Raw genomic sequence first — 27,067 nt, 5'->3', positions numbered from 1 at the left:
CTCAGAGCCAACATACTTCTGTGTGGTCTTCTGATCGCCAGCCATAATGAGTTGTTCAGAGTGTGAATGGTGCTAACTGACATAATCCATGGGTTTGCAGGGCTGCCCCACTCGGCCCAGATGCGTGTCCACGTTTGTCCTCACAAGCCTCTCCTGCCCACACACAGCCCCTCTGCCTTCCTCCAGTCCCCACTGCTCACCTGTGGCCCACATTCTCACACCCACATTGGTCCCAGGTGCAACCTCACCCCTCTCCTCCGCTCTCTCTTCATAAAACGCGTGAGGCTCCTTCAGCCTAAGTTGCAGCTAATGTCTGATCCAGGCTTGGAAACAGCTCATGTTTACTTGTGTGGCTTAACTCAGCACCTGCCTCTCCCAGTGACACACTTGTCTGGCTGATAGTCTCCTGGCTGAGTTCTCATCTTGGAAACCTCGGGTTCTTTCAGACACAGTTCCTCAACCCGCTGGTTAAAAAAAAAAAAAAAATTCTGGCTCTTAATATCAGACTTTAATGAACTTCGTGGTCACAACTGGCACGCATCTGTGCCATGTGGTCACAACTGGTCACAACTGTGATGCGATTGTCTACCTGGGCTACTCAGTATTACCTCTTCCCGGACTGTGCTGAAAATTCCACCCGGCTGGTGAGGCTGTTTCAGGGCAAGGATCCATGCTAGAGTACCTCTAACTCTACCGCTGTGGCTGTCTCACAAGAGCACGGCTTTATGCTTCTAGGGTCCAGCCCCTCCTGGGTTGCTCCCTCTGCAGGATCTGACCGTGACCCCAGGCCTGATGGATACAGTTTTGTTAAAGATTCCAATGCTCCCCATCCAACGCTCCCCAGAATGCTGAGTCCACTGGTGAGTTATTAGTTAACGCGACTTTTGGAGAGCACTGACCCAGCTGACTACTTCTTCCTGAAAATATTTTCTTCTCTGGGTTTCATACCACTTAGCATAACCACCTCCTTAGTTGTTTCTTTCAAGTCTCCTTTGCTTGTTCTTGACTTCAAATATTAGTGTGTTTTAGAGCCAGGTCCTTGGAATTCTTCTCTTGCCCGTCTTTAATTGCACTTTTGGTGTTTGTTTCCATCCAGCCTCACAGCTTTGAGTACCATCTGCATACTGACGACTCACAGATGTGGACACCCAGTACAGCCCTCTATCTGAACTCCAGATGGGATACTGAACTACTTACTTGACATCCTCAGTTGGAAAGACACCTCAACTTTAGTATGTCTAAAAGCTGCGCTCCTAATCTCTACCACCCACCTTGGCATTCGCTGACCTCTGCTCTGAGTATTTCTTACCTCTTTTAATTGCAACTTCACGTGTTCGGACGCTCAGTCCAAAAGTCTTGAAAACATCTATAGTAGATAGTCTGGCCGTCATCAGTTCCTTCCATCCACCCATCAAGAAGTGAAATCTATACCCTCCAACTTGTACCTGGATGAGCTTTGTGACTTGCTTCGGTGAACTGCATACTTGACAGACGTGACCTTGTGCAGCTTCAACCTGGATTTTACAAGGCAGCATCTTCTTCCCTCTTGAACTCAGTCTCTAAGTGAAACTCTGATTACCTTGAGCCCACAGTGGTGCGATAAATTCTGAGCTCATCACATGGAAAGACCGTGTAGAACAAGACGCTCAGCCACCCCAGCGGTTTGTTCTAGGCGGCTCCAGCTGAGATACCAGATATGTCAGTGAAGAAGCCTTCTTGGACTCCACACAGAGCAGAAGCAATCAACTGAACCCAACTTGGATTCCTGGGTATGACAAATAATACATTTTTTAAGCCAGTCAATTTTCCATAGCAGTGGATAATAATATCCTTGACTCTGTACCTTCCCTAGCAGTCCACATTCAATCCGCCAGTAAGTCTCTTGGCTCTACTTTCAAAATATAACCCAACAGAGCTGCGGGTTTCATCTCAGATGCTGCCGTTTTATCTGAGTCTCCATAATCTCCTGCCTGTTTTCCCATGTTCCTCCCTGACCCTTCATAAGCTATTCCCAGCACAAAGCTAAGATGACCCTTTAAAACCGAAGTCCTGTTATGGTACTACTTTGCTTAAAACCTTCTGAAGACCTTCCATTTCTCTCAGAGTAAAAGCCAAATAATTGCAATGGTCTATAAGGTTCTAAGGTCTTCCTTGACAGCTCAGTTGGTAAAGAATCTATCTGCAATGCAGGAGACCTTGGTTCAATTCCTGGGTCAGAAAGATCCCCTGGAGAAGGGACAGGCTACCCACTCCAGTATTCTTGGGCTTCCCTTGTGCCTCAGATTAAAGAATCCGCCTGCAATGCAGGAGACCTGGGTTTAATCCCCGGGTTGAGAAGCTCCCCTGGAGAAGGGAAAGGCTCCCCACTCCAGTATTCTGGTTGGAGAATCCCACGGTCTCTATAGTCCATGGGGTTGCAAAGAGTCGGACACGACTGAGCAGCTTTCACTTCACTTTCATAAGGCTTTACATGACTTGGTGCTCCCATTAAATCTCTACCATTTGCTTGGAGAAAATCTGCCTCCTTGCTTTCTCTCAAACACATGGACATGCTTCTGCTTTAGTGCCTTCGTGCTGCTAATCCCTCTGCCCAGGATGCTTTTCTTCCAGGTAAATCCTCACCTGCTCATCACCTCCTTCAAGTCTTTGCTCAAATGTTACCTTCTCAGCTATGTCTTCATGGAAAACCTCATTTCAAATCACAGCACTTCTCCCCTTTCTACTCCTTTATCCCTCTTTCCTTGCTTTGCATTTTCTTTCATATCTCCTACCTTCTACCTTATGGTTAATCTAATTGTTTCGTTTTGTTTATCATCACTTACGTCATGCTGGAAGGCAAGGACAGGGAAAAGAAGCCTAATTAGTTAACAGCTGGTGCTCTCAATTCCCAGAACCAAGTTCAGCCAGTGCATAATAATGATTTCATGAATGATTGTATCAGTGAATCTGTGTTTTCTTCTCCTCCACTAGATCCGTTAAGAGTTTCTAATATGGGCTGAATTTGGTCAATCCCTGAGCTAGCCGTGTTTACAGAGGCTTAGAGATAAGTCGTTCTTCCAGGTTGGAGCCTGTGTGAGCCATTTAAAATTGCTGGGATCAGAGATCCTCCTCCAGGTCTCCATCATTCTGCCGTATACTCTTGAGACTGACCCCCATGTAAAATTCCTATTTCATCCTTTATCTCTATCCTCCACCCCTCTGTCTCTATCAGTTTGAGTCGTCTCTAGCATTTGGTTTCTCTTTTGGCTCCTAATAGGTTCTAGCTCCTAACATGTTTCTCTTTTGGCTCCTAATAGGTTTGGCTTTATTGACTATGCCAAAGCCTTTGACTGTGTGGATCACAAGAAACTGTGGACAATTCTGAAAGAGATGGGAATACCAGACCACCTGACCTGCCTCTTGAGAAACATATATGTAAGTCAGGAAGCAACAGTTAGAACTGGACATGGAACAATAGACTGGTTCCAAATAGGAAAAGGAGTACGTCAAGGCTGTATATTGTCACCCTGCTTATTTAACTTACATGCAGAGTACATCATGAGAAACGCTGGACTGGAAGAAACACAAGCTGGAATCAAGATTGCCGGAAGAAATATCAATAACCTCACATATGCAGATGACACCACCCTTATGGCAGAAAGTGAAGAGGAACTAAAAAGACTCTTCATGAAAGAGTGAAAGAAGAGAGTGAAAAAGTTGGCTTAAAGCTCAACATTCAGAAAATAATTTGTCCCATCACTTCATGGGAAATAGATGGGAAAACAGTGGAAACAGTGTCAGACTTTATTTTGGGGGCTCCAAAATCACTGCAGATGGTGACTGCAGCCATGAAATTAAAAGACACTTACTCCTTGGAAGGAACGTTATGACCAACCTAGATAGCATATTAAAAAGCAGAGAGGCTAGTCAAGGCTTTGGTTTTTCCAGTGGTCATGGATGGATGTGAGAGTTGGACTATAAGGAAAGCTGAGCACCGAAGAATTGATGTTTTTGAACTGTGGTGTTGGAGAAGACTCTTGAGAGTCCCTCGGACTGCAAGAAGATCCAACCAGTCCATCCTAAAGGAGATCAGTCCTGGGTGTTCATTGGAAGGACTGATGCTGAGGCTGAAACTCCAGTACTTTGGCCACCTCATGAGAAGAGTTGACTCATTGGAAAAAACCCTGATGCTGGGAGGGATTAGGGGCAGGAGGGGAAGGTGACAACAGAGGATGAGATGGCTGGATGGCATCACCACCTCGATGCACATGAGTTTGGGTGAACTCCGGGAGTTGGTGATGGACAGGGAGGCCTGGCGTGCTGCAATTCATGGGGTTGCAAAGAGTCGGACACGACTGAGCGACTGATCTGATCTGATCTGAGGTTCCAGCGGTGCCATCTCAAGATCCCTCATGGAGACTGGGCCGCCCTGCCACCTTCTCATCCCTTTTAGGTCAGTATCCCAGGACTGGGGCTTTATTCTGGCGCAGGATTTATGGTTAGTGCTCAGAGCTTGGCTACTGGAAGAAACTCTCTCTGGCCAGGCTGAGGATAGAATGTCTGTCTGACAACTGCCTGCCCACATTTTTCTCATCTATACACAAAGCCATTCTTTCTTGTGTTTTATTTCTTCAGCATTATACTTAAAAAATAATATACTTGGTTTTTCAGTTAAAAATGAATGCCTGGTATTGCTTATTTCTTTCATACTACCTTTATGGGTTTTTTCATGCCACATTTCAACTTTTTTTACGCTTAATTTAGTTCTTATTTTAAAATATTGGTTGTGTGATATTTCTTTTCTCAACCCTCTAAACGTGAGCTGTGCTATATTGAGCTTAGGTAATAAGGAGTAAAACAAATGAGAAAAACAAAGTCTTCATCAAATTAAGAAATTAGAAATTCCAATTCAACTTAAGTTTCTCTAGAAATGCCTTCACCCTGATGCTGTGGATAGGTCTAGTAAGGTACCTCTAACAGTTGCTAGGCAATCCAACTCAAAATGCTGTTTTACACACGATCATCCATATTTTCCTTCTGCTTCCTTTTCAAGAATAGCTGTTGGTTGGTGTATTATTTTCCTAAAAGGATATCTAACACGTTGACCCTCTCCGGACTCATTATGACCGGCTGTCCTGCAGTGATAGGTTTTCTCTGTGCAGAGTTGGGAACACAGAGCCTCTGCCCTCTCTCTCTGCCACGGAGCGCACGCCGTGCCCTGAGGCTGTCACCTGTCCTTATTCGGAACTACTCGTTTGCGCTTTGCAGCTGGCTGCACTGTGCCCTTTCAAAGCAGCAGCGAGCGCTGCGGGGGCAAAGTGGCTGAGATACAGCGTTAAATGCAACGGGACGGTTAGTGTCAGACGGTCACCCCTTGCCTCCTTACTGGCTCACTAATTTGTAGTCAGAACTGCCCTCCCCGTGCGTCCCTGATTAGCGATTTTACTGCATCACTTGAAGGGCTCATAAATTTTGACTTTTTTGTTTTTGAAGATCGGATGACTTCAGCTGCATCCCTGCCTGCACGCTACTCCTCTCTGCACTCTGAGCTCCTGACCCTGCGCTTAGCCCCAGCCAGGGACCCCTTCTCCACGTGGGTCTGCTGGCCTGAGCTGAACTGTTAGACAAATGTTAATGAAGTTGCCCTTTTAGAAAATTAACTTTTCTAATCACCACAGTGACTGCGAGTCTCGCTCTAAAGATGAAGGGCCATATCTGCTGGACTGGTTTCACACAGCACTGTGTACAAAACGTCCTCACGCTCACTTGTGCGCTTCTGTGCTCATCACCCACCGCTGGTAAAATCTGCTTTTAAAATCTCTCTTTCTTTGGTTATAGAGTTCTCATTAAAGATATTTGCATCAGGTATGAAAGGTGCAATAAGAATACGATCCATATTCTCACTGTCCAAAGACAATTACAGCTAATATTTTGATCTCTATTTTTTCTCTTCATACATTTGTTTCATTTGTAAGCAATTTTGTTTTCCTGTGTCTATCATCCATACTGTTTATATAATCAGATGCTATCATGTATGCTGTCCATATAGTTTTTTTTAATTCAACTCTTAAGTCTTTTCCCTCGTCACTTGAATACCTTGTGAGCATTCTATCTGGTGGATGTGTGATATACATTACTGGATAATACTTGGGTTGAATCAGATTATTCAGTATTATAAATAAAACCACGAAGAACATCTTGGGAATAATTTCACTTTTTTATGTTTTCAGATGTTTGGGATTATTCACTTAGACATACTTCTGGAAATGGATTTACTAAATCAAAAGATATGAATATTTTAAGATACTGGGGAGAGTATGGAGGCATAAAAGCATAAACCTGCTAATGAAGAACCTGCCTATGCCTTACTTTACTCTCTGGCTTAGAAAGTAAACAGCAAGCTCCCAGATTGTTACAAATGGGAATAAGTTAAGAAATCAGTACTGATAGTGAGTACACTCCATCTTGTGACCCAGCCAGGGCACTGTCTTTTGGAAGAAAAAATCCAGAAGCAAGTTCCACTCCGGCAGAGGGCACCTGGCTGACGACTGCTGGTGCCCTAACTCTGGATATCTCATCACGCAAAGCATGAAAAACATAGAGTGAGACACGGAGAATATGTCACACAAAGGCGATAGCACCTGAGTTCTGTTTTCAGGAGGCTTTTGTTCCACAGAAAACCTTGCAAATGAAAGAAAACAACTATTTCATGACACGCGGGAGATTCAAGCCCAGGAAAACCGCCAGCGGGAGGAAAAGAGTTGTGTGTCTTCCTCACACCGGCCGATTACGAGGATGGGGTGCCATGTCGGCCCCTTGCCTCCCATGCTCGGTCCGTCACTGCTTTCCCCGTTTCTCCCAGTCCCAGGAGAGGAGCGGGAAGTCGCAGGTCAGGAGGCCCCGGTGTGAAGATCATAAACATCCAGGCGCGGTCGTTTTTCTTCCCGCCTCTGGGGCTGGGCAGCCCACTCTCGCTTTCACCTCCTCCCACCAGGCAGCTGTGGGAATGCCTTGAACCGGTCCTGGTCTACAGATCTAGCCATCTTGGGACATCACTCTTTTTGAGTTTCATGCGGTGGTCACAGGATAGTAAACTGCTTTGGGAGAAGCAGAAAGGAAGACTGTGTGGCTTGTTGCGCTGCCGTTTATCCTTGATTTTTGTGGAGGGACTTCAGGAGAAAACTCCCATTAGTTTAAAAATAGTGTGTGTGTGTGTTGCATAACTGTTACTGAGGGTTGTAACTGCTATGCTGTTTAGATGATTTCATGAGCAATAGTAATCCTCTCAGAAGAGAGAGTTAGGGGAAAAAAAAGTCAATTTCTTGTCACGGATTGGAGGACTCTCTTTAATAGATGATTAATAGATTATCATGCATTCCCTTTTGGCTTGACTGCTAGGAATCTCATAGCTAAGTCTGATGCCCACTTTTAATATCTTATTATTGTATACATTTTCTAAGTATAATTTTCCTGATACTATCCACCCCTCCCCCTCAACACTCCCAACTTCTACCTCGTTCTTGGCTTTTACTTCTTAAAACTGATTGTATGATTTTTGCTTCCTTTGATTTTATCATAAGTTGCCTCAAATCAAGCGAATGCAACCATAGTCTTTCAGAAAGTTTTAAAGATGAATTTTCTGCATCAAGGAACTGTACTATTCAGCCTCTCTGTACCAGTACCATGTTTTTCTCTATAAGCAAGAATTTATTCATGGATATTTATGCATTAAGAACATAACAGAAGACTGCAAATAGGTCATCCTTTAACCTAGCAGAGAACTGCCTGCAGCAGAACTATTTTAATGGGTATTGTGTCAGCATTTCTTTAAACATTTTACATTAAAAGGTTTATAAATTATATTCGCTTCATGTTGAAATATGAGCTATATACTATAAGTAAGCATAATCATTTATTTTTAAGTCTCCTCTTTAGGCAGTTAAAGGAAATGTTAACCTGTTTAGTTAACTGTGAATTTTAGCAACATTATCATGGCTCACAGCTCATTTTAAATAGCTTCTTAAAATACTTTGTTATAGAACTTAAAAAAAAATTATCATAATAATGAGAATAGCTAAGATACGGAGAATATCTATCAGAGGTCCAGGCTCTTTAAACGCATATTATCTTTCAGAAAACTTTTCCTCTTCCTTTATGAAGCTGAAAATACTAAAGAATAAGAGCTTCGCTTTGAATTACTGGTGATTTTAGTTTAGTTGAATTACTGGTGATTATGCTCTGCCAGTTTTAGGATGCAGGCCACCTAAAACTCTCTTCATCAAACATGTGCACAATTTTGAAGCAACCACAAAGTAAGTGTTTGGAACCTATTCCGGCTCAAAAGCATTGTATGTTTGCTTGGGACGTGTGAATTAAAGAGAAGTCACCCTCAGTTACCCGATATATGGATGTTCAGCTTTGAGTTTTAGAAGTAGACTCTGTTTGGTGCGTATTTTCTCTCGTGGATATTGGCAACTGCACTTTGCCGTGATATTAGGTTGGTTGCCCAGGGAAAATTGGATTAGAAGCAAGAAAAAGAGAAAGAGAGAGTGATTTGAGAGATGATGACTTCTACACAGCCCTGGCGACAACTTGCTTTCGAACTGAAGCTTGTAGGCATATCAAGGCTGGGCCTGTATCCATTTCAGGACAGGATGCCTTAGTTCAGGGGGCATCCTGTACTAAGTACAGTACATTCTTAGTACAAGAATACATTTTCCTGTTCTCCGTACAGTCTGTTTAAAAGCCCCAGGGCCCATATCTAAGTGGGTCCGCCAGACTGGGCAGGTGAAATAGACGCCTTTACCCGTGTAAAAGCGGGCATTGATGCTGGAAGGACTGAGCTTCTGAAAGTGAGTGTGGATTATCCTTGACCTTATACAAGAAGACGTAAAACAAATGATCGATAGCTAACTGGTAAACATCTTTTTAGTACACAGAGCAAATCAATACAGTGGAGATACCCAGACTGCTTTTGCTTCATATTGATTTTTGGTGTTTAGCATTAGCTGAAATTAGCTTCTATTGCTTTCATTTCTATTGTTCAGGTTCTGCGGGACATTGTGGATCCCCCGAGGGTCCCTCTTTGCTGTGATGTGCCAGAGTCATCGTGAGGAATGGCAGTAGAGCTCAATAGGTCAAGTGGGAAGCAAATCACCAGAGATATTCTGCTGCAGAGTCACCTTACTCGGCCCACACTTTGAAAGTTTTTTGATCATTGATTTTCCTTTAATGTAACCTGCATTCGTGACTTTCACCTCTAATTTTGGTGATCTTAAGATGGTAATACTATAGGTTCCTCTGTGACCATCTTAAGGAGTCTTGAAGGCACTTGAAATGGCAATCTCGATTTCCCTGGTCACGTCTGTGGGGTGGGAAGGTTGGTATGAAAAACAAGTTTATAATAGCAACAAAGCCATATTTAGGAATGATCCTTAGTAATATCCATGTGATGAGTGGAATGACATTTGATGCCTCACGTGTCTTACTGAGCTGTGCTCCTTGTGACCCAGAGAGCTTCCTCTGGGTGTTAAAACCTGTGCTCTTCAGCTTTGATAAATAATATCTTTGTTCTCTAGTTGTCAGCTTTACTCACATCAGAGAGGAAAGGTCTGTCTCCTTTACAAGCAGAAGCAAAACCATCATACAGTTATTCTCATTTAGCAATTGTTCAGCACTAATTGGAACTTGGCATGCTGGGAAACTCACTTCCTGGGGGAGAGTGATTATTTCAGAGCACCTTGGATACTTTGTAATGTGCATAGCACGTGAAGCAGCAATTTATGAAAAGTGACAACATTCTTCCTAGAGAATGGATTTGCTATTCATCATTAGGACTAGGTCTAATATTTATGGAGTGTTCACAAATGATTAATTACATTTCATTTACAAATAGCCTCATTTTAATTATGTGTTATTTTAATGAATTGTCTGTCTATGCATTCATGGGCAAGACTGAAATAATTTTATTTTTTACTTCTTTTCCCCAACCCCAGACCTGAACTTGGAGAAGGAAATGGCAACCCACTCCAGTATTCTTGCCTGGAGAATCTCAGGGACAGAGGAGCCTGGTAGGCTGCCGTCTGTGGAGTTGCACAGAGTCAGACATGCCCGACGTGACTTAGCAGCAGAAGCAGCAGCCCTGAACTTTCTGCTGCTCATCATGCCTTTCTTATTGCTTTAGTAGAATCAAGTGATCACCCCCCACACCCCTCAGCTGCCTAAGCTAGAAACCTGGGACATATCTGTAGCTCACACTCATCCTAACACCCCATTTCCAGTCACTCATCATTTTCAATGGCTCCTTGTTGCTGGCAGAATAAGAGCCAGATTCCTTTGTCTGATCAGCAGTCGTAGAGGGATGACTGAGCCACCACGGCATGGTGATCTAAGAGGTGTATCCCCGTTCTTGGCATGAGATGCGTCTTCATCTCTGTGACTGTCCCCACGTGTTCTCCGCCTGGTGTGCCTGTCCTCAAGTTCTTTGTCTGCGGAGTGAGCGCCTGCTTCTTCAGAAGTTGGCCTAATTGTCAACCAGGCTTTTCACTTCCTGTCCACCAGGCGGAACGTATAATTCTCTCATGTATTTCCTTGTAGAACTGTATGTGTCCTTCACGTATGCTCCTTACGTATGGGTATATCTAACTTATATATATGATATTAGTATACTGAAGCCTTACTATGCTTTTTAAGAATAGTATCTCTGTGTTCCGTGATAATCTAGCACAAGTGATATGCTTAGTGAAGCTTGGCTAAGCTGAGAATCCTGTTAGAAGGAACAAATCAAAGCAATGCCTCCATGAATATTCCATTGTAAATACTACTTTGTGGTTGATGACACAGATAAAATGGACAGAAGCGAAGAAAAAAAAAATCTAATGGCAGATCACTGACATCCCCAGTAGAGGAAATAGACATAGAGACATAGTAGTTTAGGGCATAAAGATCAATCAGCGGTTACTCATAGCCATGAGGATGGTTTCCTCTTATTTCATTATGCCCTCTACTTGCCCTGCGGCCTTTGCATTTTCTGGATCATTTGTCCAGAAGGGCAGCTACCTCAGTGCCTAGACCATAGTAGACACAGAATGAATAGGTCTTGCATGAAAGAATGAGTGAACAAATGTAATTATTCTAGCTCTTTCATTTTACAGATAAGGAAAGAGACCCGAAGATGCAAAGAGTAGCAAAGGAGAAACCACCCTTTTTCAAGCTGCTACTATATTCCCTCCAATGAACGAAGTGCCCTCATCTCAATTATTCCATTTTATATTATCAAGAAAAATGATACGGCTATTAATGTTAGGTAAAGAACTTGAAAGGCAACACCTGTGCCCGATGAGAACACAAGTCAGTGGCAACTCTTGTTCTCATGCTAAGTAGAGTGTATAGGCTTTCCTCTGTCACCTGCTGGCAAGATATTCATGGACAGAAACATAACTGAGTATTGGTTTTGGTGGGCAGAAATCTCTGTGCTTCAGAATTTGCATTGTTTATATGGTAGTAGGTAAGTAAACACAGGGAGTTGTGATCAAGTGGCAAGATCTTTAGACTTGAAGGCTGAAAACCAGAGTTCAATTCCTAATCTTGTTACCTTTCTTAGGGAAAATCCTTTATTGTCTTGGAAACTTTGTTTTCTCATCTATGAAGCAAGGCACATAATAACAACTTGGTCGTGTTCTGCAGTGAACCAATGAATAATGACTGTGAAATCACAGTTGGTCTACATAAAGTAAGGTATTATTATTATTAAGCTTATGTAAGAATGAGGGCATGTGAATAAAAGGGATTTCTGAACTGCATGTTCACGGTCTTTCGTTCCCTCTGTTCTCGTCTTTCTTGCAATTTTAGAATGTCTCAGCCTTCTTTTGTGTAAACAGATGAAACTTGGATAAATAAGCATTTCCCCTCTAATGTTTTGTATACAAAATATCAGATTTAAATAAACTTCTGCTTCTAAGTCTTCTGAATTCACAATTCAACATAACTTAGAGAAATAACAGTTAAAAAGACATTTGTTTCTTGTCATAAGCTTCTATTCTCAAAAGAAAACCGAAACTATCCAAGAACAGGGAAAATGCGAAATTAACATCGTTTCACAGACAGTGGAAGTTCTTTGATGAGAAAAAAGCCATTGGCAACTTTTTCTGATAATAACTGAAATTATGACATTTCAAAAATTCTGCATTAGCTGCAATTCTATGCATACATTTTAAAATCTATCTGATTACAAATTATTTGCACTTCTCGGTTTCTTAAATATTGTCCTTTACCTCTAACAGGGTACAGAAAGCATCATTTGGCATTTGTTGATGACTTCATCTCTGAGTTTTCATATCAATACTGCTTTATGACCAATTACCAACATTTGATAAGTCCTGTAGCTTTCTCTTTTTGTATAAAAATGTTTATTAAATTAAATAAAAGGACACAGCCAAAATGAAAGAGCAATTATGATATATTTTCAGTGTGTCTTTTCAAATTGCTAATGGTCATACCTTAGAGAACCCTGGGGCATTAGACGTGAAAAGGACCTTAGAACTCATCTAGTTCTGACCCTTTTACTTTATAGTCCAAGAAAGGAAGCTGTGAGTGGCTGAAAAGGAGATATGCTAATTTTCAGAGAAGAAAGGCAAGAACACAGCTCCAAGCTATCTTTTGAGGGCTCTTCATGCTATAGAATATCAGAATATAATCAATTTTGATATGCATAACTCAATTCTCTTTTATTCAAATGATATCAGGAAAAAGGGGCCTCGCTCACCACTTACATTAGTTCTTTGGATGTGGACCCTGACAGAATGAAGATATGTATCTGGGACAGGGCCAGATAAACTGGATGATAAGCGATCTCAACAGCGTGGAACGATTGGCTAAGTCTAACAAAAGGGGATTTACCAGAGATGCAGAGTCAGCACTTAGATCACAAAAAGCAACGGCTAAAGCACTTGAAGCGGGACATGCAGCTTAGCAGCAGAGCATTGTTTTTCCCCAAAAGTGGCTGTTTTTAAAGAATCAAAATTTCCATGAGTTTAATCTTGACATCTTCTCCAAATCAGTTGAATTTTACTTAACCAAACAGAAGTCTATATAGAACGTACAGTCTAGTCTAAGTAAGTGTGTTCTACGCCATCCATCTGAAATTGAGACCATAAGCAATGACACTAAATCGGGGCATGTAGAGGAGAAAGACCGGAATGTTAAACTGACTCAGATTCAAGTATATTAGCAAAGATTAAAGGCATTAGTTAATATCTCTCTAGAAGAGAGAAGGATTTTGCTTGTTTTTTTTCGAGGAAATAGAGGTGAAAGAAACACATACTTTGTAGCAAAGAGGCTGCATGATCTGTTGTAAAGAAGTCAGGGCATGGCATCAGAAAGCATGAGCTTGATTGTCGGCGCCATCATTTACCGACTTCATGGACATGGGTTTGAGCAAGCTCCAGGAGCTGGTGATGGACAGGGAGGCCTGGCATGCTGCAGTCCGTGGGGTTGCAAAGACTTACACATGACTGAGTGACTAAACTGAACCGAACCATTATTTACCAGTAGCGTGACCTAGGGAAGATTTCTAAGAAATGCCATATCAGGTTCTTGATCTGCAAGATGAGAGCAGCAACATCTACATTGCAGAATTGCTGTGAAAATTAAATAATATATGTAAAATATGTTCAGTACATGACATGCACTGGTCAGCAAATATTAACCTTCTACCACTTGTTAGGTAGAGTCATGAGAGATTTTTATTAGGTTTTATTAGAGGAATGTCTTGTAGATATTAGGCATGAAAAGGACCTTAGAACTCATCTAGTTCTGACCCTTTTACTTTATAGTCCTAATAACAGCTGTGAGTGGCTGAAAAGCAGAGGGGCTAATTTTCAGAGAACAAAGGCAAGGACACAGCTCCAGGCTATCTTTTGAGGGCTCTTAAGGGTTGCTTAGGTGAAAATGAAAAGGTTAGGCCAGATCCCTACCGATGTTCCTTGATATAGCTATACCACAAACATTTTGCTGTACTTTATGCCAATAAGGATTTTTCTTCAGAATATTTGATTCTTCATAGGTTATATTCTCTTTTAAAACTGTAAGAATTTTTACTACTACGAATCATAAAATAAACCACGTTGGCATTCCTACCTTGAGAATCCCAGGAACAGCATGAAAGGCAAAGAGATATGGCATTGAAAGATGAACTCCCCAGATCCATAGGTGCCCAATATGCTGCAGAGAAGAGTGTAGAAACAGCTCCAGAAGGAATGAAGAGGCTGAGTCAAACCAGAAAAGACATGGATGTATCTGGTGGTGAAAGTAAAATCTGATGGTGTAAAGAGCAATACTGCATAGAAACCTGGAATGTTAGGTCCACGAATCAAGGTAAATTGGAAGAGATCAGACAGGAGACGGCAAGAGTGAACCCTGACATCTCAGGAATCAGTGAGCTAAAAAGGACAAGAAAGGGCGCATTTAATTCAGATGACCATTATATCCACTACTGTGGGCAAAAACCCCTTAGAAGAAATGGAGTAGCCCTCAGTGTCAGCAAGAGTCTGAAATGCAGTACTTGGGTGCAGTCTCAAAAATGACAGAATGAACTCTGTTTGTTTCCGAAGAAAACCATTCAATACGACAGTAATTCAAGTCTATGCCCCAACCGCTAACACCAAATAAGCTGAAGTTGAATGGTTCTATGAAGACCTATAAGACCTTCTAGAAATAACACCAAAAAAAAAAAAAAAAAAGATGTCCTTTTCATCATAGGGAACTAGAATGCAAAAGTAGGAAGTTAAGAGATACCTGGAGTAACAGGCCAGTTTGGCCTTGGAGTACAGAATGAAGCAACAAAGGCTACCACTGTTTTGCCAAGAGGACGCACTGGTCATAGCAAACACCCACTTCCAACAACACAACACACGACTCTAGTCATGGACGTCACCAGATGGTCAACACCGAAATCAGATTGATTATTTTCTTTGCAGCTGAAGATGGAGAAGCTCTATACAGCCAGCAAAAACAAGACCAGGAGCTGACTGTAGGTAAGATCATGAATTCCTTATTGCAAAATTCTGACTTAAATTGAGAAAGTAGGGAAAACCACTAGACCATTCAGGTAGGACCTAAATCAAATCCTTTATGATTATACAGTGGAAGTGACAAATAGATTCAAGAGATTAGATCTGAAAGAGTGCTTGAACGATGCATGGATGTTCATAACATTATACAGGAAGCAGTGATCCAAACCATCTCCAAGAAAAAGAAATGCAAAAAGGCAAAATGGTTGTATGAGGAGGCCTTACAAACAGCTGAGAAAAGAAGAGACGTGAAAGGTGAAGGAGAAAAGGAGAGATATACCCATTTGAATGCAGAGTTGCAAAGAATAGCAAGGAGAGATAAGAAAGCCGTCCTAAGTGAATAATGTGAAGAAATGGAGGAAAAAGACAGAATGGGAAAGACTAGAGATCTTTTCAAGAAAATGAGAGATACCAAGGGAACATTTGATGCAAAGATGGGCTCAATAAAGGACAGAAATGGTAAGGATCTAACAGAAGCAGAAGATTTTAAGAAGAGGCGGCAAGAATACAGAGAAGAACTGTACAAAAAAGATCTTCGTGACCCCGATAATCACGATGATGGTGTGATCACTCAGCTAGAGCCAGACACCCTGGAATGTGAAGACAAGTGGGCCTTAGGAGGCATTACTATGAACAAAGGTAGTGGAGGTGATGGAATTCCAGCTGAGGTATTTCAAATCCCAATGGATGATGCTGTTAATATGTTGCATTCATCATGTCATCAAATTGGGAAAACTCAGCAGTGGCCACAGGACTAGAAAAGGTCAGTTTTCATTCCAGTCTCAAAGAAGGACAATGCCAAAGAATGTTTAAGCTACCACACAATCGCACTCATGTCGCATGCTAGTGAGGTTATGCTCAAAATCCTCCAAGCTAGGCTTTGACAGTAGGCGAACTGAGAACTTCCAGATGTACAAATTGTATTTAGAAAAGGCAGAGGAATCAGAGATCAAATTGCCACCATTTGTTGGATCATAGAAAAAGCAAGAGAATTTCAGGAAAACACATACTTCTGCTTCATTGTCTCTGCCAAAGCCCCTTTGACTGTGTGGATCACAACAAACCAGAAAATTCTTCAAGAAATGGGTATACACACCACCTGACCTCCCTCCTGAGAAATCTGTATGCAGTTCAAGAAGAAACAGTTAGAAGTGGACTTGGAACAACAGATTTCCAAACTGGGAAAGGAGTACATTAAGGCTGTATATTGTCACCCTGCTTATTTAACTTATACACTGAGTACATCATGTGAAATGATGGGCTGGATGAAGCACAAGCTGGAATCAAGATTCTCAGGAGAAATATCAATAACCTTATGGCAGAAAGTGAAGAGGAACTAAGGAGCTTCTTGATGAAGGTGAAAGAGGAGAGTGAAAAAGCTGGCTTAAAATCCAACATTCAAAAAGCTAAGATCATGGCGTCCAGTCCCATCACTTCATAGCAAATAGATGGGGGGAAAAAAAAAAAAACAATGACAGACTTTATTTCCTTGGTCTCCAGAATCACTGCAGAGGGTGACTGCAGCCATGAAATTAAAAGATGCTTACTCCTAGGGAGGAAAGCTATGACAAACTTAGCATATTAAAAAGCAGAGACATCACTTTGCCAACCAAGGTCCATCTAGTCAAAGCTATGGTTTTTCCAGTAGTCATGTACCCGCGGTGAGAGTTGAACCATAAAGAAGTCTGAGCACCGAAGAATTCATGTTTGAACTGTGGTGTTGGAGAAGACTCCTGAGAGCCCCTTGGACTGCAAGGAGATCCAACCAGTCCATCCGAAAGAGATCAGTCCTGACTATTTATTGGAAGGACTGATGCTGAAGCTGAAACTCCGATACTTTGGCCACCTGATACGAAGAACTGACTCACTGGAAAAGACCCTGATGCTGGAAAAGATTTAAGGTGGAAAGAGAAGGGGACGACAGAGGATGAGATGTTTGGATGGCATCACAAGAATTTCAGAAAACTTTGGGAGATAGTGAAAGACAGGCAAGCCTGGTGTGCTGCAGTCCACGGGGTCCCAGTGAGTTGGACATAATGGAGTGACTGAACAACAGAATCATAAACAGAGCTTGCTTGCTCACCTGTAAAGCGCAGAAATGGGCCTCTTATTTCCAGGCTTTGGTCTATACGGTTTCGGTTCTCCTGCCATATTGATATCTGAAAACATAAAATAGCACTGATTAGGAAAGTATTAAACCATTTGTGAAAATGAATCGTGAAGTTGCATTATCTTTTTTTTTTTCTATGAAGTGTTATATGACATTCATTTATTCACAAGTGTTTTGAGCACCCACTCTAGGCCAGGCTCTGTTTGAGATATTTCATGTACCAAATCTATTAGATCCGTGCCCTTGTGGGACTTGTCTTCTATGGAGAGGGAGGGCATAGATAGTTAACCACAAACATAACAAATAGGAAAACGATGTAACATATTAGAAGGTGCAAAGTACAACGAAAAAGCAAATATTGGACAAGGTAGAGGGATCAGGAATGCTCACTAAAACTGGAAAGGAAAAGAAGGAGAATGATTGGAAAGCAAGTATACTCCCATAAAAATTAATTTAAATAAAAGAAAGAGGCAGAATGAGATATCCTACTGATTTGCAGTTTTGCCTGGGGTGTCTCTGTATAGACATTTTCATAGAATGAAGCTTTGTTCATGAGAGGAATTGTGGCATCCCCTTTGGTAATATCTTCTCCACGTAAGCAGAGAAGAAGTGTTAGAAGGGTGGAATTATAGAGCATACAAGGTTTACTGAGGGAACAGCAAGATGTATTCGGTAACTGGCATGTTCGATTACAGAGTTCTGGAGTGATCTGAAGGAAAAGACAGCATGTTGCTCACTTTCAAGAACTAAAACTATAACAGAGTCTCTAAGATAAGACAAGAAGATGCCTAAATTAAGTACATGACAAGAGAGCATTTGCATCAGTTACCAACCTTAATATTTTTTAAAAACGTGTAAAACTGTTATGAAGTTGGGTGATAAAGGTTTGGGAAGTGATAGAAACTATTATATTTAATAAAGTTAACATTTCCAGAGGATGATAAGAAAATCTAAAGGAAGTGAAATTTAAGAAAAGCTTTGAAAGAAGTGAGGGGCATTATTTTAACAGAAAAGAAAGGCAAAGTGCTATTTCTCATAAGTGAAAATCAAAAGTGTTAGTTGCTCAGGTTGTCTGACTCTGCAACCCCATGAACTGTAGCCTGCCAGGCTCCTCCATCCATGGGATTCTCCAGGCAAGAATACTGGAGTGGGTTGCCATTCCCTTCTCCAGGGATCTCCCTGACCCTGGGATCAAACTCAGGTCTCCTGCCTTGCAGGCAGATTCTTTACTGTCTGAGCCAAATACAGGAGGCTACATACACTGTCTGGGGATGGATGGACCACCCATCATTAAAAGCAACCAAAATGTCTAGATGGAAAACAATGGCGCTCTTTTAAAGTAGCTTACACTGGTGTATAGGTGATTTACGATGCTGTGTTAGTTTCTGCTGTGGAACGAAATGAAACGGATACGCGCAGACCTCTGTCCACGGCTTGTTTAGGCTGTATTCCCATACAGGCCGTTCCAGAGTGTTCAGCGGAGATCCCTGTGCTGTACAGTAGGGCCTTGTTATTGATTTTATATATAGTAGGGTGTAGATATCAATCCCAGTCTCTCAACTTGCCTGCCCCTCTTCTCCCTCGGTACCCACAAATTTGCTTTCTACACATCTGTGATGCTATTTCTGTTTTGTAAATAGGTTCATTTGTACACATTTTTTAGATTCCACATAGAAATGATTTCATATGATATTCATCTTTCTCTGTCTGACTTACTTCACTCCGTGTGACAATCTCCAATTCTAATCATGTTGCTTCAAATGGCATAATGTTATCTCTTTTAAAAAACGCATTGGGCTAACATCAAAGTAAGGCATTCACAGAAGCCTACATCTGAGTGGGCATGGCAAGCCAATGGAGACGGAACACTGAGCCCGGCTTGGTCTTGAAGACGTCTGCTGAAACCAGAACTTGAGCTTTCTTTCCCATATCCTGGGGAATCTGAGGGGACAGGAGGCAGGGCCCACACTGAAGGATAGGAAACGCATGCCCATCTAATTCAACAGCCACACATGGGGTAATCCTTAACTAGGAAGAGAAGGAAGCTTCTTCCACCTGCCAAAGAATATCAGAATAAAATCCACAGTAAACACCATACTTGATAGTGGATTGCTGCTGCTGCGAAGTCGCTTCAGTCGTGTCTGACTCTGTGTGACCCCATAGACAGCAGCCCACCAGGCTCCCCCGTCCCTGGGATTCTCCAGGCAAGAACACTGGAGTGGGTTCCCATTTCCTTCTCCAATGCATGAAAGTGAAAAGTGAAAGTGAAGTCGCTCAATCGTGTCCGACTCTTGGCGACCCCATGGACTGCAGCCTACCAGGCTCCTCCGTCCATGGGATTTTCCAGTCAAGAGTACTGGAGTGGGGTGCCATCGCCTTCTCCATGAATAGTGGGTCACTGGGCACATTTTCTTTAAGATCAAGGGATTTACAAAGCATTTACTCCCACCATCTGTATATAACACTGTACTGGATATTGTAGACAGTGAAGTGAGACAGGAAAACAATATCAGAAATGGGGAAGAAGAAATGGAACTGTCATAATTGCTGATAACATGTGGGTCCACAAAAAACTCTGAGGCATCCACAGATTACTACAATTAAAAGAGTTTTACAAGTTTCTTATATTCAAAGCCAATATACAAAATTTAATTGCATGTTCCTACATGCCAATACATATTTAAGTATATGATTTTAAAGGATGCCACTTATGTAACATACAAGTACCAAGGGGTAAATACATTATAAAATTTGAAAGATGTTTATGAAGAAAACTGTAACTCTGTATTGGGAGACTTTACAGTTATTTTACATAAAAAGAGAATTTGGAAGGCTTGATAAATAAATTTATCAATTCTCCTCAAGTTGATCTATTGATTCTACAGATTTACAATAAAATCCCCAAATACTCTTTTCATGTCTGTGGGGCATTTGACATGCTGATTCTAAAATTTATATGATAGAGCAAAACATCAAAATAGCCATAATATACTTGAAAAGAAAAGCTGGCAAATTTGCCTTATCAGGATTTATTTTAAAGCTGTAATAATGAAGAGAGCAGTTTTGATACAAAAAGAGAAAACAAACCAATGGAACAGAGTAGAGACCCCACAAACTGACTTACACATAAACGAAACACTTAAACTATGATAGAGCTGGCTCAGCTGACAAGTGAGTGAAAGATAGACTTTTGATGCTGTAACAATTGGTTATTGGTTGTTATTGTTTACTTTTGGTTACTGGTTATTATAGCAAGGACAAATATGAAATTGGACCTCTAATTTCATCATACATAAAAATAGATTACTTATTAGATTAAAAACCTAAATGTAAGAGGCAAAATATAAAAATTTAAGAGGAAATACAGCAGAATATCTTTATGAGATCACAGTATGGAAGGATAATCTTAAACCAGACATAAAAAGCACTAGCCTTAAAACATAAGAATGATAAATTCTACTACGTTAAAATCAAGTGCTTCTGCCCATCCAAGTCACATTAAAAATGAAGAGTCACAAATTAGATAAAGAAATCCCTGATGGATTTGTTTCAGGAATATATAAAGCATTCAAGTAATATGAAAAAGAGACAAACCACCAAATAGAAAATTGGGCAAAAATTAGCTAAGGCACTTTATAGAAGGGGAAATATGAACACTGAATAAACACATGAAAATATTCTCAACCTCAGCAGAAGCGATGAATGCAAGTAAGCCACAATGACATGTAGCTGATACTCACTGGATTTACAACAGTTTATGAAGCCTGACAATATCAAAAGTTGGTGAGGCTTTGGAGCAAGTCAGACTTACATACACTGTGACTATAAGCATAAATTAGTGAAACTATTTTAGAAAATAGTTTAGAAGTTTACAATACACATAAAATGCTAAGTCCCGTGAACCAGGAGGCATGCACCTTGGATGTGTGTATCTCGTAAGAGTGTTTATTGCAGCTCAGTAAAAAATTCATAGAAAAACACAAACATCCATTGGCAGATAACAGGATAAAAGAATCACACACAGGCTTACTACAAAGAAGGAAGGAGTAGGGGCCAGAGAGAGAGAAACACAGAGCTATTGGCTACAATGCTGATGTACTGATGGATCTCAGGAACATAACACTGAGCAAAAAGATGATATCCTGGAAAGCCAGCGACAGACTGAATCCTTTTATGTTAATAAAAATGCAAATTGAAACAATGCATTGCATAGGAATGAAAATACATGGAATAAAACTAAGAAAAGCAAGCAGAAATAACCAAATGAGTTCAGGATGAAAGTTGCCTCTAAAGGGGTAGATGAGGATACGGGATTTGTGAAGGATATCTAAAAGACTTCAAAGTTAATCACAATGTGCTATTTCTTAAACTGGATAGAGAAAGTAAGTTTACAATATAACATCACCCTGTATAACTTAAATATATTATAAATTTTATTTTGAATATAAATTTTATATAAATATTTAATTTTCTTCATACATTTAAAATTAATGTCTATCCAAAATTTTAATTTTTATGATAATTAATACACAATTACAAAGGAAAATGATAACAAAGGTGGTGAGTTGTGTGTTAATAAATATTCAGGTCAGGGCAGTGGATTTTGGTGAATAAGGATTTCAGAGGAGATGGCGAGTGGGTAAACAGAAGAAAAGAGCTATTGGGAGTATGGATTACTGGACGGGAGAAGATTATTAGAGCCTCCAGCTAGAAATTTTCTTCTGATTTGAGTGGGAGATAACTTTGGATTCTGAGTAAAAAACAGTCCTGACAATTAATTAGGAAGACACTGACTCACACAATTTGGATTAAGGCCCAATAAAGATCTAGGCTGTCTAACCCTTCACATATAACAGAGTTGGAACAAAAAAGTGAGTGAAACAAATGAAGATTTCTGTTATTTTTATAAGCTCTGTAATGATGGTAGAGGTACAAATCCAGGAAATACCATTACACACACTGTTGTATTTCTATCTTAGACTTCTTTACTTTTGAACTGAAAACAAACAAACAAACAAACAAACGAAACACAATTCTCATAAGTAAATTTAAAAAAAGAGACTTAAGACTATCAAAACAAGTACTGTAACATCCATTTTAAAAATCATCTGTAGCTAGTGGCTCTGAGTTTGATGGTGGATCCGTACGGTCGGGGAGCTTCCCTGGTGGCTCAGACAGTAAAGAATCCGCCTGCTAAGGCAGGAGACCTGGCTCGATCCCTGGGCAAGGAAGATCCCCTGGAGAAGGGACTGGCTACCCACTCCAGACTCTTGCCTGGAGAATTCCAGGGACAGAGTAGCCTGGTGGGCTACAGTCCGCGGGGTTGCAGAGAGTCAGACACGAATGAGTGACTATCACTAACTAACCACATACACTGGAGTGCTTCCCCGATGGCTCAGTAGGAAAGAATCCGCCTGCCAAGGCAGGAGACGCAGGTTCAACCCCTGTGTTGGGAAGATCCCCTGCAGAAGGAGATGGCCACCTACTCTATTATTCTTGCCTGGAAAATCTCAGGGACGGAGGAACCTGGGAGGCTACAGCTCATGGGAGAGAGTCTGCCAGGCTCCTCTGTCCGTGGGATTTCCCAGGCAAAAATATTGGAGAGGTTTGCCATTTCCTACTCCAGGGGATCTTCCCAGCCTGGGAATTGAACCTGCAACTGCGGCATTGGCAGGCAGATTCTTTACCACCAGTGCCGCCTGGGAAGCCCCAGCACACAATGGAAGATGTTTTATGAAAGGTTGTTACACAGCAATTTCAGACATCAGGTGCAAAAAATCTTTTTTTCTTAGAGACACTGGATAGGGTCTGAACACTGAATAGTATTCAAATGCATCGTTTTCCTTTCAATGTTTATAAATGTATGCTTAAATATGGAAATCTATGTATGTTACACTGCTATAGTAAAGATCACCCATGTCCTGGTGTTAGTGGACAGGGCTGCGTGTGAGAGGGGCTGTATGTAGACAGGGGAGCAGGAACAGTGGGCTCAGGAAATCAGGGGACATAAAGCATGGCCAGGGTCTGGATGAGTGAGCGTTTCCTTTGCGTTTAGCTTTACTGATACAAGATTTCACTGTGTTTTTGGAACAACCCATCATATTTGGAAGGCAAAGTTCAGGTTCGTCTATCTCAAAAGCTGCTGGCCTTGAAGAAAGCCTCCAGACAGTGTAAATAGCCTCTGGACCCTGAACTTAGTGGTCAGCTGCAGAGAGACCTCCCAAGACTTTGTGCAAGTCACCCACAGGAGGGACCAGAGGAAGGATGGCCAAGGTCCCATTTTCTGCCTCTCTCACAAGACAGGAACTTCGGAATAAAAGGCTGAGATACAAAACATGCAGTGGCGTTTCTTAAATTCCCGAGTTAGCGAAGATTCACAGTAAGTACCAACATTTAAAAAATCTTACATTACCCTCAAAAAAGAATGTAGATTTAATCATCACAACAAACGCTTTTGAAATGGGTCAAAAAAATCCGACTTAAATTCCTACTTGTTATGCAAAAGTACATATTGAGGTACTTATATACCAAGGTGATGGACTGTATTATCAGAGAATTAAAATCATATTCTTGTGAGGCATTGATAAAACTAGACAAGCACTATGAAGCAGAAGTCTCGCGAAGAGTTTCTGTTTGGGTTTGAGACAGGCTGAGACCTGGGCCCTTTGTGGCGGGGTTGCAGTGTTGGCACCTAGACAAATGTCTCCTCAAGCCACAAATTACAGAAAGTATAAGGGGCTGAAAATAACTGCAGAAAGTGAAGAACCAAAGAGCCTCTTGAGGAAAGTGAAAGAGGAGAGTGAAAAATTTGGCTTAAAGCTCAGCATTCAGAAAACTAAGATCATGGCATCAGTCCCACCACTTCATGGCAGATAGATGGGGAAACAGTGGAAACAGTGGCTGACTTTATTTTTCTGGGCTCTAAAATCACTGCAGATGGTGATTGCAGCCATAAAATTAAAAGATGCTTACTCCTTGGAAGGAAACCTAGACAGCATATTAAAAAGCAGAGACAGTACTTTGCCAACAAAGGTCCATCTAGTCAAGGATATGGTTTTTTCAGTAGTCATATATGGACATGAGAGTTAGACTATAAGGAAAGCTGAGCACCAAAGAATTGATGCTTTTGAACTGTGGTGTTGGAGAAGACTCTTGAGAGTCCCTTGGTCTTCAAGAAGATCCAACCAATCCATCCTAAAGGAGATCAGTCCTGAGTGTTCATTGGAAGGACTGATGTTGAAGCTGAAACTCCAAATAGTTTGGCCACCTGATGCTAAGAGCTGACTTACTAGAAAAGACCCTGATGCTGGGAAAGATTGAAGGCAGGAGGAGAAAGGGACAAGCTTGACAGAGGATGAGATGGCTGGATGGCGTCACCGACTCGATGGACACGAGTCTGAGTGAACTCCGGGAGTTGTTGATGGACAGGGAGGCCTGGCGTGCTGCAATTCATGGGGTCGCGAGGAGTCGGACATGACTGAGCGACTGAACTGAACTGAACTGAAAAATAACTGCATGCCTACACGGTTGGGGAAAATTCTGGACAAAAAGATACAAGAAGACCAAAAAAGCCCAAAACCACATTTGAAGAGTAGGGAGCAAAAGCCGGGGGTTGGAAGCAAAAGCAGAGTGCTGCACAGGATCCCTGCACAAACGCCACCAAAGGAGTGGGCAACACACCTAAGCCACCCCTCCAGCCCAACCTCTGAACACACTCCTACCCTCACCCAGTAGAAGGAAGCAACCTGCATCCCCTGAGCAAGCAGGCAAGGAAGCAACAAGAGAACCTGTTCGTTGGTTTTCTCTGCCTCCTGCTGGATCATGGGCCCAAAAGGCCTTGCCTGAATTGCTTGTCAGGTCTCTGATCGATTTGTATTGATTAAAGAGGTCAAGAGCACTGTTCAGTAACAGGTTCACCATATATCACATCTATGTAGAGACATCCTCCTCCCCCGCAACCCTGTCCAGGCGTAAGGACAGTACAGCTAAACGGAGTTAAAGCTTTATCTATGCCTGGGAGATGACTTCCCTGGTGACTCAGATGGTAAAGAAACCACCTGTGTTTCAGGAGACCTGGGTTCGAGTCCTGGGTTGGGAAGAGCCCCTGGAGAAGGTAATGGCTATCCCTGCCAGTGTTCTTGCCTGGAGAACTGCATGGGCAGAGGAGACTGGCGGCTACAGTCCACAGGGTCACAGAGTCGGACGCGACTGAGCGACTGACGATCGCTTTCTTTCAGGAGATGACTGCAGACTGCAGACCTCTACATGGAGGGAGAAGAGGCATTTGCAGCTTTTCATACGACATTATGAACCTCAGTAAGAACCAACTATGAAGCTGATCGAACAGATCCTGTATCTATTTTGAAGTTTTAATGTTTCAAATGAGCATGAAAAAATGTGAAAAAATTCCAATGAACTTTAAAATCATCCTTCTACTATTAAATTTCAGATTGAAACAATTGAAACATATCCTGTTGGGTTGCTAACTATGTCTTTTCACAGTAAATTGCTTGAAGTATATTAAGGGTTCCAAAATCTAATCAATTTTCTTCTTTATTTTTAAACTAAATAAATGAAGCTAATACCATGAGAGAAATATGCTATAAAGTCACAGAACTGAAAAACGTCAATGAGCTGAACCTATTTTGGTTTGAGGTAAATGAGATGAGGCAAATGGGAGACAGGTACCGTTCCAAAGCATCACCCCTGAAAAGGATATCCAACACATGCAAATATATTTATTTGGCCAATTCTTGTTAGGGTACTACTAAAGACGATCATAAAAGCGTTCAATAATTTGATGCTTTGGACTCTTGGGAAGATATCTCCAGTTCCAAACCCAAACAGATGTGACTTGCCTTTGCACTCCCCGTTTTACTTCATTACATGCTTCTCCCAGATGTCCCAGAACTGACCGCTGAGTGTTTGCCCCTTTGACTTTGGACTTCTAAAGCGTGGTCGCAGCTCAGCTTCTCAGGCTCTTCAGTGTCCTGAACAGAGCTGTTGGTGTGGTATGTGCTCTAGCAGTCCACTGGTTAACCAAACTCATACAGGCCACAAGGTGCGTTCTTGCATCAGTTGTGATGTGTCCAGCCAAACACACTTTGTCAGAGCAATTCCTAAAGTGGTATTTATCTAAACAATGTTTTGGAAGGAGTTAATAAGTATGTTGCCAAATAAACAAGTCATGGTAAAATAAATTTGGTAAAAATGTGACAGTATTTTTCTTTCTCATATATTTGTAATGCATATTAAAGGAAAAAGATTCTGGAAACAAGAAACATCCCATGGTGTTTAACTCAATGCGTATGAGAGAGAAAGAGATAAGTTTTTGGACAGCACACTTGTTAACATCCAGCAGAACAGATGCCTCTGAACATTGGTTTATGAGATACCCTGAAATATATGCAAAAATATTTCCCGTTTATTTATTTGCTGTGTTTTCAATTGGGAATATCCCCTTTTGGAAAGATAATTTAACATTTTAAATTATACTACTACAATAAACAAATACTCATTACTTATCCCTGCCAACAGTGAACCCTGATGGCATCTGTTATTTCTAGAGAAATTTATGCTTGATATTGAAGTGACCTCTAATTGATAATAAGGCACCCACATTATGAAGGCATTTTTTTTTGTAGATGAGGAAAAATGAAAAGAGATATTTTTCTAAATAAATTAATTAAAAGTAGCATCTTTACTCTTGGGATTGCTTTGTGTTTGTTTCTTTCCTCAGGTTTAAATAAAAGTTTAAATAATTCATCCATGGTATATAGACTGCCAGGAAAAGTCATTCAGAGTCTTTTATTGTTCACATTTAGAAGATTTAGGGATTCATTACCGTTCCATTGAATACAAATTCAGGAGGTAAAGAAAATAGTCTGTTATGTTTGACAAATGAGTGCAT

The 27,067-nt window shown here is 41.3% G+C and overlaps 1 protein-coding gene across 4 annotated transcripts in view; it reads right to left on the bottom strand.

Annotated features, from left to right (window-relative positions):
- RALYL (RALY RNA binding protein-like) overlaps positions 1-27,067 on the bottom strand; it is an 817,853-nt gene that overhangs the window by 147,439 nt on the left and 643,347 nt on the right. For all 4 annotated transcript variants that reach the window (XM_013969344.2, XM_005689272.2, XM_018058166.1 and 1 more), the window contains exon 3: positions 17,131-17,206. In XM_013969344.2, the coding sequence (XP_013824798.1) occupies positions 17,131-17,206 (76 nt within the window). The remainder of the gene's footprint in view (positions 1-17,130; positions 17,207-27,067) is intronic.

The sequence above is a fragment of the Capra hircus genome, chromosome 14 (genome assembly GCF_001704415.2).
Source record: "Capra hircus breed San Clemente chromosome 14, ASM170441v1, whole genome shotgun sequence".
In the NCBI taxonomy this organism is placed as follows: domain Eukaryota; kingdom Metazoa; phylum Chordata; class Mammalia; order Artiodactyla; family Bovidae; genus Capra; species Capra hircus.
Note: the sequence above shows the minus strand (reverse complement) of the source record. Positions and strands in the feature narration are given on the sequence as shown.